This window comes from Thermothielavioides terrestris, chromosome 3, assembly GCF_000226115.1.
Source record: "Thermothielavioides terrestris NRRL 8126 chromosome 3, complete sequence".
Taxonomy (NCBI): Eukaryota; Fungi; Ascomycota; class Sordariomycetes; order Sordariales; family Chaetomiaceae; genus Thermothielavioides; species Thermothielavioides terrestris.
The window spans coordinates 3,278,821-3,293,781 of record NC_016459.1 but is presented as its reverse complement, the minus strand read 5'-3'; the positions used below and the strand labels follow the sequence as shown (position 1 = coordinate 3,293,781).

General features: G+C 61.5%; 6 protein-coding genes across 6 annotated transcripts; 3 read left to right on the top strand and 3 right to left on the bottom strand.

Moving 5' to 3' along the window:
* Positions 1-1,035: 1,035 nt before the first annotated feature.
* On the top strand, positions 1,036-2,772 carry THITE_125104 (uncharacterized protein; the record flags this gene model as incomplete). The annotated part of the gene is made up of 2 exons (XM_003654488.1): positions 1,036-1,260; positions 1,318-2,772. 2 exons carry the CDS (start codon positions 1,036-1,038, stop codon positions 2,770-2,772), a joined length of 1,680 nt encoding a protein of 559 aa, XP_003654536.1.
* A 376-nt stretch (positions 2,773-3,148) lies between these two features.
* On the bottom strand, positions 3,149-3,799 carry THITE_51707 (uncharacterized protein; the record flags this gene model as incomplete). The annotated part of the gene is made up of 3 exons (XM_003654487.1): positions 3,149-3,372; positions 3,485-3,505; positions 3,610-3,799. 3 exons carry the CDS (start codon positions 3,797-3,799, stop codon positions 3,149-3,151), a joined length of 435 nt encoding a protein of 144 aa, XP_003654535.1.
* A 423-nt stretch (positions 3,800-4,222) lies between these two features.
* On the bottom strand, positions 4,223-5,349 carry THITE_2117629 (uncharacterized protein). The gene is made up of 2 exons (XM_003654486.1): positions 5,185-5,349; positions 4,223-5,093 (listed from the first exon to the last, which is right to left on the bottom strand). The coding sequence occupies exon 2, from the start codon at positions 5,037-5,039 to the stop codon at positions 4,491-4,493; it is 549 nt and encodes a 182-aa protein (XP_003654534.1). The 5' UTR covers positions 5,040-5,093; positions 5,185-5,349; the 3' UTR covers positions 4,223-4,490.
* A 652-nt stretch (positions 5,350-6,001) lies between these two features.
* Positions 6,002-8,388, top strand: THITE_2089691 (uncharacterized protein; the record flags this gene model as incomplete). Its single annotated transcript, XM_003654485.1, has 4 exons — positions 6,002-6,143; positions 6,207-7,035; positions 7,110-7,490; positions 7,581-8,388. The coding sequence occupies 4 exons, from the start codon at positions 6,002-6,004 to the stop codon at positions 8,386-8,388; spliced, it is 2,160 nt and encodes a 719-aa protein (XP_003654533.1).
* Positions 8,389-9,596: 1,208 nt separating this feature from the next.
* THITE_2079092 (uncharacterized protein) lies at positions 9,597-11,968 on the top strand (the record flags this gene model as incomplete). The annotated part of the gene is made up of 4 exons (XM_003654484.1): positions 9,597-10,112; positions 10,251-10,544; positions 10,674-11,271; positions 11,437-11,968. The coding sequence occupies 4 exons, from the start codon at positions 9,597-9,599 to the stop codon at positions 11,559-11,561; spliced, it is 1,533 nt and encodes a 510-aa protein (XP_003654532.1). The 3' UTR covers positions 11,562-11,968.
* A 143-nt stretch (positions 11,969-12,111) lies between these two features.
* Positions 12,112-14,367, bottom strand: THITE_52821 (uncharacterized protein; the record flags this gene model as incomplete). Its single annotated transcript, XM_003654483.1, has 2 exons — positions 12,112-13,032; positions 13,561-14,367. 2 exons carry the CDS (start codon positions 14,365-14,367, stop codon positions 12,112-12,114), a joined length of 1,728 nt encoding a protein of 575 aa, XP_003654531.1.
* Between the last annotated feature and the right edge of the window lie 594 nt (positions 14,368-14,961).

The window sequence follows — 14,961 nt, the reverse complement described above, 5'->3', positions numbered from 1 at the left end:
GCGCGTCGGTCAAGCGCGAGAAAATGGTCGCTGCCGGATGCCGGTTGTGGGACATGTCAGTTAATGATCCATTGAAAGCGAGTCCTAGCTCCCCACTCCGCCCATCGATATATCCGGCGCAGAGGGCGATTGAGGTCTACGGATACGCTCCCCTTCGCCATTTCCCCCGAACTATGCTGCCGGATTCGGGCTCACGGCCTAGGAACAAAGGCCTGGGAAGTTGAACGGGAGAGAGTGGCTCAGTCGCCTTTAACGACCTGACGGTGGAAGGACGGGCAATGCTGCGTCATGGCACGGTGTCAGTTACTTCACACCTCGCTATCTTTGCGTGGCAGGCACTGTGTAAATAGTACGGCGCAGGTGCCGACAACAGCCCACTTCCCAGCCGTGAATCTGCTAGCATCATCAAAGAGCGCTATGCGCAGGTCGGCAGCCGTATCATTTCATCGCTAGATGAGATTACAGCACGGAAACATTGACGATTAGCAATTCCATTCTTTGCTCGACTGGAGTGCGGAGTATATCCTGTACGGAATACGGATACAGCGATGAGAATCCACCCCAGCTGCTAACCCCCAGTTGCAGCGCGAACCCTGACAGGCCAGGCGACTCGAGCGCCCACCCAGTGGTCCCGAAAAAAAGATCCTCCGCCGCCAGAAGTCGAAAAAGCAAACAGGCACCTCGGGCCTAACCCTACCAAAAGAATCATCATTAGCAAGCTTGCTCATCGTACATTTCATGCCCGCGGTGCCTGCGGCCAACTCCCTGGACAGACTCACTGGCGTAGCGAGGCCGCGAGCAAGCAACGCAGCCACCGCCCGACACCCGGGCGCCCAAGAGCAACCTCGACACAGTTCGCCAGACCACACCGAAATACGGTAGTTATCAGACAGTCGCTCACGCGCAACGATGGCCCCAAGGGTCGATCCCATCCTGCTGTGGGGCTTCTGTTTCGCCACGCAGCAAAAGCTGCAGTTCAATCAGTCCTGGGCCTGTGCATTCCACTGCAGCTGGTACACCGATGAACGCCACTCGATGTGGGACGCCATTGAGGATTCGCAAAAGCGGCGCGAGATCCGCTACGGCAACAACATTTATGTGCTCTTCCGCGCCCTTCTGTACTGTCGGGACTTCTACGGTCAGGACAGCCTGTGGGCCGCCATCGCCAAAGGTTTCAATACGAACGCGACCGTGGTGAGGAAGACAGTGGATATCCTCACCGAGGCCCGCAGGGCTCAGCGCAACAAGCCGTCGAAGGATGTGTCCGAGACGGCGCGCGCCGTCGACGACTGGATCGACTTTCTGGACGGCCTGGAGTCTCACCCCAGTGTGCTATCGGACCTGACCGTCTTCAAGGCGGCCGAGGCTTTCTTCAAAACCCAGGAGAAGAAAGTCGTTAATGCCGCCAGAGTGCCCACGAATCCGCACCAGACCCTCCACGTCAATACAAGCCGTTTCTTGCCCAGAGGGTCCGCCAGTGAGGAGAACAGGTCCCCGCGTTGGCCACCGTCGCCGTCGATCAAGTTGGAGAGCTCGGGGAGTGCTGCCGACAGCCATAGCACGCTACAGTCGATACGCAAGCGCTCTGTTTCGCCACAGGACGAGCGTAGCCCGAAGTCCAGGCGGCTTAACTCTGACGTGCGCGAGCAGACTCGAAACGGACCCGAGAGGCAAGGCGAACGCGACGAACCACCCAGGATCCAGGCTACAAGAAGCCCTCGACGGCGGAGTAGCCATCCCCAACACGAACAGCCCAGGCCGCCAGCTCAACCCGCCCGGCCTGCACCACAGTCCGTGCCTCAGCCCGCGGCTCAGTCAGGCACGCGGGCAGGGGGAGAAGTAGCACCTAACACCGCAGCCCGGGGCGTTGCTGACGATCGGTCTGCCCTGCAAGAGCGTATCGCAAGCCTTGAGAAACAGCTCGCCGAGACTAAGAGCAAGCTGAGCGCTGCCCCTCGGCCGGACGGCGCCGCCACGGCTAGCAACGGTCCGGCTGCCGCTTTCCCGGGGGAGCTCGGCGAGGTCATAGGAGGCCTCAAAAAAGACATGGCCACAGTCACCAACGTCATCAGCACCATGATGGAATCCATGCACGACATCGTCGACAGCCTCAACTCCCTCCAGGACGAGGTGTCCGGACTCGCCACGCAGCAAAAGGAGCTCGTGGCCGCGCACCCGTCCGCAGACTCCAACAACCAGCAGCAACAAGCAGCCAGTCCCAACCTCGACACTGTCCTCCAGCCCCTCCAAACCCTCGCCGGCACAGTTAACCTCCTCCGCGACGATGTCTCTGCCCTCAAGAACCAAGTTGAGGCCACCACCACCGCAACCCCCTCCGCACCACCCCCGGAAGATCCCACCGTGCTCAAAACCCTCCTCCAGGAGCAAACCTCTCGCATCGACACGCTCGTCAGCCAAATGTCCGCCCTCCAAGCCCAAATCACCCGCCAACAGGAACAGCAGCAACGCCAACAGCAGCAGCAGCAGCAGCAGCAGCAGCAGCAGCAGCAGCAACTGCAGCAGCAGCCGCAACCGCAGCCGCAACCGCAACCGCAGCCGCAGCCGCAGACGCTGCGGCAGGCGATGGCGGCGGCCGAGCGCGACCTGAAGGCGCACCTGGCGGCGGTGCAGCGCTTCTACCACCAGCTGGCCAGCGGGCGCGGCGGGGCGGGCGCGAGCCGGGCGGCGACGGAGCGCACGGCCGAGTTCCTTGCCGTGCTGACCGAGGGGGTGAGGGTGGCGGGGGCCGGGGCGGGGATGCAGGGTTCTTGATGGGGATCTGGTCTGGGGAGGAGGTTTTGGAGGGTCGGTGGGGGCGGGGGGGAGAAGGAAGGAGGGTTGAGAGGATGCTGGAGGTTGTCGCGGTTGGGTTGGGGGGAGGGGAGTGTTCAGGACGGGGACAAATTGTTATGCTCGTCTCTTTATCAGGCATTGCTCGTTGAATCCGGCTTGCGGGCGCTGGCGTTCTGAAAATTGGGAACCTCTGGTCGCGTGTCTTTGGGGTACCACTGTTCTCGTACATACAACAGCATCTGCATTTTAAAATCAGTATCAATGCCGAACTCAGCTTTCGTCGCCTGTGCATGTCCGAAACCCAGGGTCTCTCACTCTCCCCGTCCCAGGAGAACTACTCCACCCTGTCCTCAGTTCACTTCCCTCTCACCTCAGGCCCGCCCCAGTCGGTCAAGTTGACCTCGACCGGTTGGCCGCCGCTACGGATGACCACCAGGTGCAAGTCGACCTCGGCGTCGTTCACGAACTGGTGCTCCGTCCAGGCGGGAATGAATGCGAAATCGCCGGGCCCGAGATCGTGCCGCTCTGGCTCCTCGTGGTCGTCTTTCGGCTGTGAAAGCAGGGCCCCGTTGCCCGACACTGTGTAGAGGATGGCTTCTTCGGTGGCTTTTAGACTTGAAGCGATGACACTTGGCTTGGATCCCGCAGCTCGGTTTGCGGAGACGGGAAGGGAAGTAGGCGGGCGGCGTACCTTGCTCGCCGTGATGGCGCACTGATGTCGAGGACTTTGGTTTTATGATGAGCACTGTGGAGCGGGGATCGGTTTCATTAGCGAGGAGCGGTTTATCTCGGTCCGGCGGGATCTAACTAACTCACCGGATGCGCACATATTGTCCGTTTTGTCGACGATTGCATTTCTACTGATGACTCTGACTCCTGATGTCTGGGTCTCTACATCTCCGGGTTGGGGCTCTGCGGGCAGGATGTCGGCGGCCTTGGCCACGGCGATGGATGCGGGGAGGATCATGGGCAAGATGTCTTGAATGAACGGGAGAAAGGACGCCATCCTGCTCAGGAACCCTTGGGCCTCGGCAACACGCATTCCCCGGCGGAGACGATGTTGCTAGCAACCAACACCCTAGGGCCGTGGCGGCTTGCTGGACCCGACGGCGTGATTGGCGAGAGGGCAAGTGTCGCGTCAGAATCAGCTGCCCTAAAGGAGAATAAGAATACTCAAATTTTCCCGATTCGTTGTTCAGTCTGCTGCTAGTCTCGGCGATGTCTCTCCCGACCTTTGTTGGCGTTGTGCAGACAAGACACGGGTTGAACGGAAGACAACCCAAGGAGCTCAGGAGCAACCCATTGCTCATTGAGCAAGTGAAGATCTATTTCGCTTGCGCTGAAACAGAGGCGACGGAACGGTCCCTCCGCTCGTTTGCGAAAGAAGGATGGCGAGTAATGTTGGTATAGCGAGGAGACTGGTAGTCGAAGCCGGACGGAGCTTGTTTTACGTGGACGTGGTGTATAGGCCCTTTGAAAGAAGTGGGGCAGAACGATGAGTCTAGCTGGATCAATCACTAATTCGAGCGAGGTTTGCGCACTGAACTGCCCCCACATTGAACTGGAAATGCACAATAAATGCGCCCAAATCTTCAGCTGCACTGGACATTTGGCAAGATTTTGAAGTCTCCAACACATCCATCGCGGTACCCAGCAGCAGAGCCAAATTTTTGTTTTCCCCCAAAGTCCTCTTCCCCTTAACCTTGACGAGCAGGAAAAGACGTCCCCAGGGTCTCGCCATTCACCACAACGGGCTGGCACTCCGTCATGATGCCGACCATGCGCGACCACCGGGTCGGGTGAGGATTCCGCCACATGTGCATGGTCGACCGCTGCACCGTCATGTCGCCGGGCCGCAGCAGGCGACTCTCGCCGCCGTCGAGGTGCAGCTCCACCTCGCCCTCGATCTGGATGACGAGGTCGAAGCTGACGGTGCGGTGCATCGGGCTCGACGTGTTGGGCGGCGTGTCGATGTACCACACGATGGTGCCGCCGCCGGGCGGGACGAGCGGCGGCACATCCGACAGCGAGGTGGCGTAGGAGCGCACGTCCGCGCCGCCGTTGAGGTTGATTGGCGCCGGGCCCGGCGTCACGTAGCTGAGCCGGGCCAGCGCGCCGCCGAGGTCCTTGGTCACGCCCACCGGCGCCTCGACCGCCGAGGAGAAGACGGCCTTGCCCTCGGCGTTGGTGTCGGTGATGTAGCGGTTGGGGTCAGGGAGCGGAGCGCTGCTTTGGGAGTCTGCCATGGTTGCCGTTTACCGAGAGCAAACGGAGCTGGCGAGAAGAAACTAGTACGGGGGCTTGAGGTGCCAAGCAGTTAATCTTCGCAAATTAAAGGACGCGCAGTGGTAGAAGTGATTCGTGTGTATTATAGGGACATCAAGTACATACCATTACCAGCAGGTTGGCAGCGGCATGTCCCTTAAATACCCTGCTTCTCTGAAGTTGCGTCATCACTCTAGAACAATCCACGTCCGAAGTCAATCTTTCAGCTCGTGCATCAATTAGTCCTTGTGCCGTATGCTTGCTGGAGCTAGGAGTAGGGCGATGGTCGAGGGATTTGTTCAGCCAAGGAGAACGGCCAATGATGAGCCGTTCCGCTACCGCGGCCGCGCCCCGAGCAGCCGGAAACGTGCTCCGAGACTCCACGAGTATGGATACCTAGGCTCGGCACTTCGGGTGCCAGTGCAACTAATCACTAGTGCTGCCTGATCAGTATTCTGAGGCTGAACAGCAGCTACGGTTAGGAGATTTGTTTCATGTTGCTGTGGGTAGAGGATGTATTGTGAGCAAAGTACTTCCAGGTTGCAGAAAGCAAGTGCAAAGTCCCCTTGATATCCGAAGGCTTAGTAAGTCAAGAGCGCATCGTTCCAATTCAGGCCAAGGACGTTGCTTGTTGCACATGCCGGTAACAGTCCAACGGGATCCAGCAGTGAACAACCAGAAGATTCTCCGTTGAGTTTCGGTAGTTCGCGTTAGCTACCAGGTACCTAGTGTAGGTTTCAAATTCACCCGCTCCCGGCTCTCGTGTCTCAAGTCGGCCAGTAGTGGGTCTTAAGCCTCGGGACGGTGCATGATTGGCCTAACTCTTGGGTTGCTGGCCCAAACAAAAAGCCGACCGCAGAAGATCGGCTCACGAGAGCTCGGAACGCTTGGCTCGGATCACGACATTACTGGCGAAGACGAGAGGGCGCCTCCAGAAGTCAACATGGAGAGCGGCCTACCGGCGAATATGGCATCGGCTCCCTCAAATCCGAGCCCTCCGGTATTCCGGGTGAAGAGATACAAGGTCCCCCGGGCATGCGACGCCTGTCGTCTCCGCAAGCTGAAGTGCGACGGGATTCGCCCAGGTTGGTGCTTAGACACGGCCAGCCGCTGAAGTGATGGACAGCTGACACACGGTCTTCATGAAGCATGCAACCGATGCCGGAAGAACACCCCGGGAAGCGTCCACTGCCAATATTCCACCCAGCCAGGTGGTCGTCCTCGGAAGCAGAGTCATGCCCCAGCATCACCCAAGAGGCTCCCGCAGGTGTCCACGAACTCGGAGGAGTCTGAAGCTGGCGCCGTCTATGCCGCTGGCAACCCGGGCGAATCGGGGTTTGCCACCGAAATCAAGAAGGCCATCGACACAAGGCTTGGCCTTCCGTTCCCGAACAAGAAGCCCTGCCCTACTCCAATGATCAGTTCTCCGCTGTTTGGACAGCTTTCTCTCGACCACTCCGTAGCCACTTCCCGCCCTGACCCAGCAAACAGCGTTCTGCCCCCGCGAAAGCAGGGCGACCGTCTCTTGGATAGGTACTGGCGCCGTATGCAGATCTTGGAGCCTCTCCTGGATCAAGAGCGCTTCACTCATGCGTACCAAGCGCTTTACCTGGGCAGCGACCTAGAAATCGATGAACGGATCTTCGTCGCCACTTTAAACACCGTGTTTGCTTTGTCCACGCAATTGGACGAGTCAACGCCGGCGGAAGAGAGGGATGAGACGAGCCGGACCTTCTTCCGTCGAGCCTGGTCCCTGCTATGCCCCGAAACCATCATTTGGGAACCCGGATCCCCAGAGCTTGTGCAATGCCTGCTTTTGATGTGCCGATATTTGCAATGCACGAACAATCCTCTCAAGCTGTGGATGCTCCTCGGATCCGCGGTGCGCATAGCCCAGAGTCTCGGCCTCCACCAGCCTGCGTCCTCTCCGTCTCTCTCGCTTAGCGATGATGCTTGGAAGAGAAGGCAGTTATGGCTGTACTGCGCATACCTTGACAGGGATGAACACTCCCGCACAACCTCTGTGTCGTACCCTGCTAACCGGTCACTAGGGAGATCTCATGGATGCTCGGACGGACCACAACGGTACCGCTAGCTGCATCAGCCGCCACAATCGACTCGATACACCGCGACGTCACGCTGGCCGGACCCCGGCTGGGGATGGATGCCAGTTACACCATAAAGACGATGGAGCTTCACGAGATCACCAGCCGCATCATGCTGTCGCAGGTGCCCGCCAGCAGCCGCTTCGCCGAGAGCCTCGGTCTGCCGCAATTGCGAGCAACCGCGGACGTGAGCGTTGCAATAACGCTAGATTCATGCCTGAAGAAATGGGAACAACGTCTTCCTCCTGCCCTGCGTCTCGACTCCCCCGCGGACCCCGCCGGCAGCGAGCCAGCCGACGGCGCCCAACGACTTATGCTTCACCTCCGGTAAGCTGCCCGGTCCATCCGCAGCGTCACATACTAGCACTCAAAATGTTGTGCCATCAACTACTCACACACGCCCCGTCATCCTCCCAGACTCGCCCACGCCCGAACCCTCCTCTTCCGCCCCATGCTGGCCCAGTTCTGCCTCGCCCAGCCCCAGTCCCCGTCATCCCGCACCCCGACTCCCATCAACCCCGCCCAAACCCTAGACCAGCACCTCCTGCGCGACTGCGCCGTCCTCTGCGTCGAAAGCTCCCGCCGCATGATCGACCTGCTCTACGACGCTCACACCACCACCACCACCAGCCCGCCCCTCCCCTGGTGGCACCGCATCTTCCACCTCATCGTCGCCAGCCAGCACCAGCTAGCCGCGATGCTGCGCCCGGACGCCTTCCCCTCCGTTTCCCCCTCCTCCTCCACCACCACCACCGCCGCCGCCGCCACCTCCTCCTCTCCCGCGTCGGCGTCGTCGTCGTCGGTGGCGGCATCGATTAATAATGCCCCGTCCGCGGGCGGACCCGCCGACGCCCTCGGCAGAGCCCTCGAGCTGCTGCGCGCGCAGGCCCATCTGAGCGCCTGCGTCGGGTATGTCATCGCGAGCTTCGAGGGCATGGCGCGCAAGATCGCGGATATACATCGGCCTGCTGCTGCTGCTGCTGCTGATGCTACTCCTGCTGCCGCTGCTGCGGGGGTGCAGGGTGCGCAGGGGCAGGGGCTGGGAGGCCAGGCGGCGGAGAATGGTGTGGCGGCGGGTGCTGGTGGCGGTGGTGCGGGCGGTGGAGGAGCAGGAGGGGTGTGTTTTCAGGATGTCTTTCATGACTTGGGGCTTGATGCGGAGGGTTGGATGCTTGGGGGGTTGGACGAGGCGGCGTGGTTTGGCGCCGGTGGTGACGGGTGGTGACGAGGGGAGGGGGGGATATCTTGGAAAGGTGGATCATTCATCGTCAAGACATATTTGCAAAATGCCAGAGGATTGCATCGTACGTGGAGGTCTAAGGTACCTAGTTATAGCGTAACACAGAAGAGGGTTACAATGAAGCTCAGCTTCTGCCATGCCTGTGAACAGGCCTAAAGTAAAACAGAGAGAGAGATTGGCCTGCAAGGCCACACCCCCCATCTGCGTCGCTCATTCCACGCTACTTGGTTTTTTGAGTGTTTGACTTCTTTGGCTGATCCAGGGTCCTCACAGAGACTTCGCCCTCCTCGCTTCTAGTCCTCTTCCACTCGAGAAGGACCGTACCGATAAAGCTGAGGCAGTTTGGAACCGCCCTAGAGGGAGACTCTCTGGACGCTCCGAAAAGGTCTACGGACCACGGGATCCTATCGATTTTGCCGTGGCACAATCCTCGATGACGCCATGGACCGGTTCTACAGGGGAATCGCGTTGGGGCGCGGCGGCTCGCAGCAGGCTTGTGAAACACTCTTCAATACGGATACACTAGCAAGTGCAGCGGTCAAGCTCACGGCCCGGGGCACAGGTGCCATCGTTTCATTCAGTTGTGACCTGACGGGAATGAGTTAGGTAACCTACCGTGGACCTTACTGCGGAAAACCGTCCACTAGCTCTGGGCGGGAAGGGCCGTACGCTTGGGGTTTTGTGGGAGGGATCAGCAAGGGTCCCCGGGCCCCGCACTGCGAGCTCCGAGCTTCCAGTGGCCATCACCTCTGCCGAGCACCCCACCTCACGGGCAAGCGCGTCCATGATGTCTTGAAACCCTGCACAGCAGCATGTCGCCCACCGACCACTTCAGCACTACCACTCTTCTAAAGCATTCGTCTGTTGGTAGCCACATCAAGGTTGCGTGGACCGGTTGCAGATGCCTGACCGATGACGCACCTGGTCGTTGACCCCGATAAGCCATCGCAGAGAACCACGGGGCCCATCAGGTCCCATCCGGTCCAGCGGGGTCTGACAGCGGCCAGCTACACGCCGACGTCACTTTCGACCTCAATGCACAAGGCAGCCGCATGAATACTACGATGATGGCCGAAATGTCGTCTGCGAGGGACCCAGACTCTGTCGGGGAAAAGGGCAAAGGGAAGGGCAAGGCGAGAGGTTGTTGACGACCTCCCAATCTCCTTTTGCGAGCCGGTTCTGACTCTGTCTGTATGCTGCCAGATGCCGAGCCGTCTCGCCTCGTCGCACTGCCGCCCGAGCTCATCGACCGGATTCTCCAGTATCTCAATCCCGTCGACCTGACCCGCGTCTCCGAGACATGCCGGGCCCTGTATGTGCGAGCCATTGCCGATTACCTCTGGCAGCCCCACGTGCAGGATAACGTTCCAGGGCAATCCGTCCACTCCTCTTATCCCTACGCCTCCTTCCGCGAGCTGTACCGCGCCCACGACCCGCGCTGGTTCCTCCCCAAGTACAAGATCTGGTTCTCCGACGCCGGGCTCCCCGGGCGCCTGATTGTGGCCCGCTACGACCAGCGGCGAGGGTGCATCGAAGCCTATCAGCTTGTTGCTAACAACCGGGATGACACCGCCGTGCCATGGCAGGCCGATCCCAACGTCCTCATCTTTGCCTTCGATCCCGAAGTCAAGCTGCATCTCGACATGCCCATAATCCGTCTACCAGCCGATCCCCACAACGATCCGTACGTGGCCGAGGCCGAAGACACCGTCATAACTTTCCGACTGCGCGGACGGGAAGGAAGCTATCCTAACACACACGGCGCTGCTCCCGACGCCACCAGCTCGAGCAGCAGCAGCAGCACCACCACCAGCCAGCCCCAACCCCAAACCGAACCATCATCCCAGCCTGCCAACAGCTTCCAGCCCGAGATCCCCATGCGCGTAAGCACCATCGGCCACCTCCAGAACAGCTTCATCCACGCGCGGCGCCTGCCCGACACGGAGGCCTCGGCCCGCCTCGCCTCCAACTCCTCCTTCCCGTACCGCCACGTCTGGCCGCCGCCCACGATCCCGACCGAGGACCGCGTGCTCGGCGCGGGCCTGCAGCCGTCGGCGTGCCTGCGGCCGACCGACGCGGCGCGCTCGCGGCGCGAGGTCTGCGACCGCGCCTTCCGCATCCGCAAGTGGATCGAGATGCGCGTGCTGCACAACGGGTACATCCAGTTCGGCTCGCCCGACGGCGCAGGGGCTGGGGCTGGGGCAGGCGGAGGAAACCACCACCCACCGGCGCCGGCGCCGGCGCCGCCACTGCCGCCGGTGCGGCGCGAGGAAATCTGGGCGCCGCTCCTGGCCCCCGGGCCTGTGCACATCGGCGAGGAGGTCTCGACGTACGCGACGCTGCACCCGGCGCTGTACACGCCGACGCCGCGCCGGCCGTTCCGCGGCATCTGGGTCGGCCACTACGGCGGGCACGGCTGCGAGTTCCTGTGGATCCACCAGCCCGATGACGATGACGATGACGACGACGACAACGACGACGACGACAACGGGGACAACGGACACGACGGGGATGCGAACGGGGCCGAAGACGGCGCCCGGCCGCCGGAGGATGAAGCGGAGGAAGAGGAGGGCGAAGGCGAGGACGAGCCGGACGCGAACCAGAACGCACCCCGCCGCAGCCGCCGCCGCCACCGCCGCCGCCGCCGCCGCAGCAGCAGCAGCTCACACGACGACGCGGACGTTTACCGCGGCAGGCTGCTGGCGATCAAGCTCACGGGCGACGCCAACGTGCCGCGCGGCGAGTGCTCGTGGGTTGCGGACGACCTGGGCCGGGGCGGGCTGGTGCGCGTCGCGACGGAGGAGCCGTTCGCGGGCGTCAGGGTGGTGAGGAGCCGGGGGCATGTCGCGCACACCGGGTTTAGGTCCGGTAAGTTTTCTTTTCTCTCCTTCTCTTCGCTGTTCCCCCTTTTCCTTCCTGACGCCCTGGCCATGGCTGAGGGGCTCTGGGAAGAGGTGGGGATTTGACAAATGCGATCGGCTTGCTGACGGTACGCCCTGCGTGCCCGCCGTGGGCGGGCGGGCATCTATCTAGATACCTACGTCGACTCGCAGCTGTTGCTGATCTCGCACGACCGGCTGGCGCAGTACTGGACGTCCATGGGGCATATCAGCTACTACCACCGGGTGGATATCGATCGGTTCCTGGTGCCTAAGTGAGCTAGCCGTCCGGACCGCCAGGGAGGATCCGGTCGCTGGGGATGTTTACGATTACTGTTTACTGTATGAGTGAGGGATGGCGGGATAACGAGAGATGAGGGCCTCTGGGATGTGACACGAAAGAATGGTGTCCGAGCCGCGCGTAGCGAGGCATATGGACCAGCGGGGAACGGATGTTGTACGCCCAGCATTCAGCAAGACTCAGTTGGCGCGCTTGGTTGCTTGGAATTTGCACGATTGGGGGTGGATCGCGGGGCACACTGCTGTCCGTCTGCATCTTTTGTCGCCACCCGTTCGACCACAGGGTGCTGCGACGCTTGGAGGGAACCATGTATCGCACAAAGCCACAGGTCTGGGCTGTAGATTAAGGTAATTGCATACATTACTCGAATAAATACCGTACGAAGCTCCAGGAGTTACGCGCTAAGAGACCGTTGAACGACCGTTGAACGCCCGCTAATTTCCTTCCCCAAGCCCGATTTACCATATCGCTGAAGTAGTCCCAAAAAGAACGCCCCGACCACTAAGAACGTCCCGACAACTCATTCAATCACTGCTTACCCACCCCAGGGGCAGCCCCATTCCCGGGCGTTGCCCCCTGCCTCCTCATCCCCTCCAGGACCTCCTCGGCCTCCTTCCTAAAGCCGCACCCGTACGTCTCGCCGGTGGACCAGGTCAGCCCCTTGCCGTCGCCGTTGTCCGTGCACCGCGGGCAGATCTTGACGCGGTGCCACGCGGTCGCGAGGTTGCCGCGCACGTTGTATATGCCCCTGTGGCTCTCGGGCTGGGTGTTGTACGCGTCGTCGGTGGCCTTGACCACCAGGGTGGTGCAGTGCTTGGGCCGTCTCCGGTCGTGGCAGCCGCCGCCGCCCCCGCTGCCCTTATCCGCCGCGGCGCCGCCGTCGTTGGCGGTGGCAGCACCGCCGTCGTCGTCGTTGGGGAGGGACAGGACGGGCAGCTTGCCCACGTACCGCCAGCGTTTCCACGTCCATGTCTTGTTCCCGAAACACCCGCCGCCGCCGCTGCCGTCGCCCGAGCCGCAGTCGTCGACGAGCTCCGCTTGGTCCCACGTCTTGCCGCCGTCCAGGGACACGTCGACGCGGGCGATGGCGCGGCCGCCCCCGGAGTAGGCGTACCCTTGCAGCGCGATGGGCTCGGCGGGCGTTTCGCTGGGACAGGGGGTATCCGCGCTGCTTGGCGGGATGGAGGTGCGGGACTCGGGCGTGAAGCCGACCTTCTTAGGGACGGCGGCCATGTCGAGAATTCGGCTGCTTTGATCCGGTTGTTGAGACGTTGCGTGGGCGATCTCTTTGCTGCCCATCCAGGGGACGCGCCCTCGTCGTACGCAATCGCCTACCCAGACGCCGGTGATGGCACTGGTGACGGGCATCTCTTGGATGGAGAGGGCGCGGTCCCAGTCCGGGTTGGCGCCCTCGTTGGGGCCGAAGGACTTGTAGTCGCGCCGCTGCCACTGGCTCGTGCTTTCTTCGTCCGAGACGACAATCTTGCTCAGCCACTTGACCGAGCGCGCGGCAACATGGCCGGGGACCACGGCTCGCAGGGGAAAGCCGTGATCGCGAGGGAGCGTTTGGCCGTTCATTCGAAAGGCCAAGAGCACGTCGCCGCGCGGATCGAGGGCCTTGGCGAGCGGGATCGAGGCGCCGTAAGCTTCTAGCCCGGTGAACTGGACATGCAGCGCGCTCGCATCTGGCGCATCGTCGCTGGTCGAGGACGGGACCGCGCTCCGCGTTGGCACCGTGGGGTCGAGAACCTTGAGCCCGGCGTCGGCGAGAATGTCAGAAAGGCGGACGCCCTCCCATTCCGCGTTGCTGATGGCTCCGACGCCCCATTGCAGCCCATTGGTCTTGCCCGCGTGCCGCGTCATGTCGTTGCGCCGGTTCCCGCTACATTGCAGCACGGCAGTCACCTTGTGGATGGGAAACCTCCGCTTCAGATCCCCCAGGGTATACTTCCTTGTCTCTCCGTCGGGCAACTCAACCGTGAGAACATGCTCGTCCGCCTTCGATTCGTCCACTACGGGCACCCACATGTGGTGGCGTATGTAGAACAGCTCATTGGGCGTGCGGAACGTGCGGTCAAGCTCCTCGTTGGGCGGCTCGGCATTCCGTGGTTTTGCGGTGTGTGTAATGAGCCGCGGGTCTCGGACCGGATCGTCCACGAACGGGTCTTCGATCGTCTCGGCGGCTGGCAGGCCATCCGGGCCTAGGTCAGCCTTGTCGATGTACCCGATCAGGTACTGTTCCAGAATGTCCCGGACATGTTGCGACTTGTGGATGGTGAAGATGTTCCAGTAAGGCTCGATGGCCGCGCCAGCCGCCCGGAGGATCACGTCACCACCGGGGTGCGCTGGAACCCAATCCGTGATATCGTAGACTTTGTCTTCGAACGTTACCCATGGTTGGGAAGATGAGCTGTCATGCTTGCGTATCTCGGCTAGGCGGAAGCGAGGGAGCGATGGATCTCGGTCGTCGGTCAAGGGCGTGGTGGTAGCAGTTGGTCTGTCGTCGCCGAGTTGGTTGTACGCCAGGAGGGAGGCGAGTAGGCCACCGCCGACAAGCAAGCTTAGCGGAGCTACTCGCGCTTGTTGAAGTCGTGTCCTCGCCACAGTCGGGGGTAGTGGACGTTGCGTTATTGGAGCCGGGTCTCTCGAAGCCAAACGAGCAGTTGTGTGTATGCGGCGCGGTCGAAGCCGGCAACGCCGACATATTGTCAGCTCGGCGGCGTCGCGTCGGCCGATTTGCCGGAGCAGGTTGGTTGCGAAGTGTGAAGGGGCACGCGTAGCCATTGATGGGCTGTGATCCGGAGACAAGCACCAGTAAGCAGGAGCGCGAGCGGGCCAAGGCTATCCAGTGGCAGCTTACGATTTGTCGCGGCCGTCTTCGGGTCTCAGTAAGCGACTTCGAACTTGGCCGACGGCCGGGCAGATCCCGTGATGGGAAGAAGGAAATAGGCAGCCCGGATAGATAGGATTGACGTTGTACAGCACCGCGTCGCGGCACTGTGAGACAGGATATCAGCGCCACGGTGTCCGGGGTGGTCAGGGATGCGCGGCTTCTTGGCAGATCGCAGAAGAACCAGCGTTCGTGAGATCTCCCGAGTCCACGCAGGATCGGAAAGCTCTCACAGAGCAACGAGGATAATAAAAGCGAACGGGAGCCATGGCTTCAAAGGGCAGCTGCCACAACAAGCTGTTGGGGAAGGAGCTTCGAGGTGCACTGGCAGGAGCTCTTGGGCCGCTGAGTCGCCCGACGCTTGCCGTCACGGCAATCGGAGTGGATCCCTTTACGTCAGGGTCCAGGCCAGCTGCAGGCGGGAACTGTTCCCATACGCCGGGAACCCTCGCCATTGGTCAGCTGACTGCCCCTGCCATTGCCATGGC